At 36.1% G+C, this 2,430-nt stretch overlaps 1 protein-coding gene across 3 annotated transcripts in view; it reads left to right on the top strand.

Moving 5' to 3' along the window:
• Positions 1-1,623, top strand: part of LOC113818841 (lysosomal alpha-glucosidase-like) — a 23,463-nt gene extending 21,840 nt beyond the window's left edge. For all 3 annotated transcript variants that reach the window (XM_070113536.1, XM_070113537.1, XM_070113538.1), the window contains exon 22: positions 35-1,623. In XM_070113536.1, coding sequence (XP_069969637.1) covers positions 35-97 — 63 coding nt within the window. In that variant the 3' untranslated portion in view covers positions 98-1,623. The remainder of the gene's footprint in view (positions 1-34) is intronic.
• The last annotated feature ends 807 nt before the right edge of the window (positions 1,624-2,430 follow it).

Genomic DNA, 2,430 nt, shown 5'->3' with positions numbered 1-2,430 from the left:
TAATTAATGCTCAATCTCAATCCGTCTGTTTCAGTTTCTGACCGTAGATGGATTCTCACAGAGCCTGTTGAAGAGCTTTAATGTGAGATGGAAGTAAGAACAACACAAAGAATTGGGCTTCCTGTGTAAGTCAGCTGTGCCATGAATGATGCAAGTTGTAATATAGCTTCATCTTGAAGGAGATATATATATATATATATATTTTGTTTTTAAAGAAAGCGGTACTTTGAATAGGCCTTGCTCCAGTGATTGTACTGGTATGCGTGATAGCTTTATGTCCGGGTGAACTATACATGTAAATGAAAAAATGAGGTGATGAGACAAAAAAAATAAAAATAGAATAAGAATAACCTGTGACCAAATATAGTTATTATTATTTTTTTTTTAATGGTAGGTCATATATGATTAAGATTAGCAGACAAGCTGTTGTTTGTAAAGTGCCCTCACAGCAACGCATTGTCGGTTCATTTGAGGTTTACTACCCAAGTTTTTGGGTATTGTTATTGTACCTTTGATGTAAATGAGTTGTGAAATGTGCTATTTTTTTCTGAACAGGAGATATAAGTGTGAGCAGGAATGGTAGGGAATGTTCCAAGATTCGCACAAATACTATGACACCAGCACACAACAATGACAATCCTATGAATCATGTTGCAATAAGATAAGATTGAGAGTGAGAAAAGTTGTATACTTAATAATCCATGTATTAGCTTAAGAAAGTTTTGCTTCCATTGCTTACAGGGGATAACATTAAGGTGCATGCCAGTAACATTATATAATATATAACTAAATGACCTAGCTTGCAAGATGTGGTATTAGAGAATAGGTATGCAGCTTCCAAGACTTTGTGAGATTTATCTTAGATAAGCTTATATGTGTATACTAGGTGAAATGATGATTTATGTAAAGACTTCTTGCCCTGTAGTTCTTGTAGGTGTTAAATAAAACATTTTTTCCCTTGTTAGTTCTCGTAGAAGTCTATTTTGTGAGTAAAATAGGAGCGCAGAGTGTACCAATCTGTTGTTTTTTCTTCATAATTGTGATGTTTGTTCATTGTAGTAAGGAATTGCTTGAATTACCTTTTTATGACCATTAATATCCATAAAATTTATTTCATAATTTTTTCATAATACTTCAAAATTATAGTCTAAATCATTTGCTCATCCATAGACTTGAAAAGGTCATCTACTTATTGTTTTTAAGGATAGGAAGGGCGTCATATCTCTCATACATGCACACATGCACACACGCGCACACACAAGCACATGCACACACGTGCACACACATAAGCACATGCACACAATATATAAGACAACAAATTTTTTGCAATTAATCACTTATATTGTTAGTGATGCTTAGAAGTAGTTTAGGAATTTTTCTGCATATTTCCAGTTTATAAGTATATGTAAAGTGGAATATACTTTGTGTATTTTTATCTGTTGAAGATGGATTGTTGTTATTTTTCTATGATAGGTCTATCATAAGCTAAATATTCTTTATGTTACCCTACAACACAAATAAATTCTATTTATGGGTTAACTTAAGGGAAGTTAAAAGTATAAGGTGAATTTATGTTTTACACGAGTAAATGTAAAATCATTTCATTAATATATAGAATAAAAGGTTTGTGTTTTTATTCATTCCTTTCCCTACATATTATACATATAGATGGATAGATAATTATTATTATTAGTCATTATCATCATAATTATCATTATTGTCAATAATGGAATTTTCATGAAAATCATCATAATTACCTGAATTAATTATAAAATTACTAGCTGCCCCTCCTCTTGCCCTCTAGCTTTAGTCTCTGCCTCCAGATACCATATCAGCGGTTCAATGCCCGGGCGCGCCTCGGGTGACTAATTCTGGCTCTTGAATACTCATTTCTTAATGGCTTAGGGCATATTGAACAACTGGTTAATTATTTGGCCCAAGCTGAACACGTCAGACTGGCTGCTGCAGTGGCCCCGTTTCTCATTCTTGCAGATCTTGGGGGCGTAATGGATACCCTCCTCCCAAGGGCATGCCACCATGGTCGACCCGCTGACCTTGGCCATGCCCGAAGTCTATGACAGTAGTTAAAAGCCCGACTTGGATGCTATTAAACTGTGGTGACGATCGAGGATGTGGTCCGGATCCTACGCAGTGATATGAACCCAGTCTAGATATCAAATTTTGGTGGTGATCCGGGTCAAGATCCGGATCCAGGAATCTTCCATGTCATAAGATTTTGACTGCATCTGTCCTGTAGATAAACATTGAGGGAATGAGACAGAGACACAGACAAACAGACAGAGACAGACAGAGACACAGAGACAGACAGACAGAGACAGAGACACAGAGACAGACAGAGATAGAGAGAGACTGAGCTGTGTATATGTCCATGCAATGATAAAGTACCTTCAGGGGGGAGGCCGAAGGTGA

This window comes from Penaeus vannamei, chromosome 34 (assembly GCF_042767895.1).
Source record: "Penaeus vannamei isolate JL-2024 chromosome 34, ASM4276789v1, whole genome shotgun sequence".
Lineage (NCBI taxonomy): Eukaryota > Metazoa > Arthropoda > Malacostraca > Decapoda > Penaeidae > Penaeus > Penaeus vannamei.
This window is presented reverse-complemented; position numbering and strand designations above follow the sequence as displayed.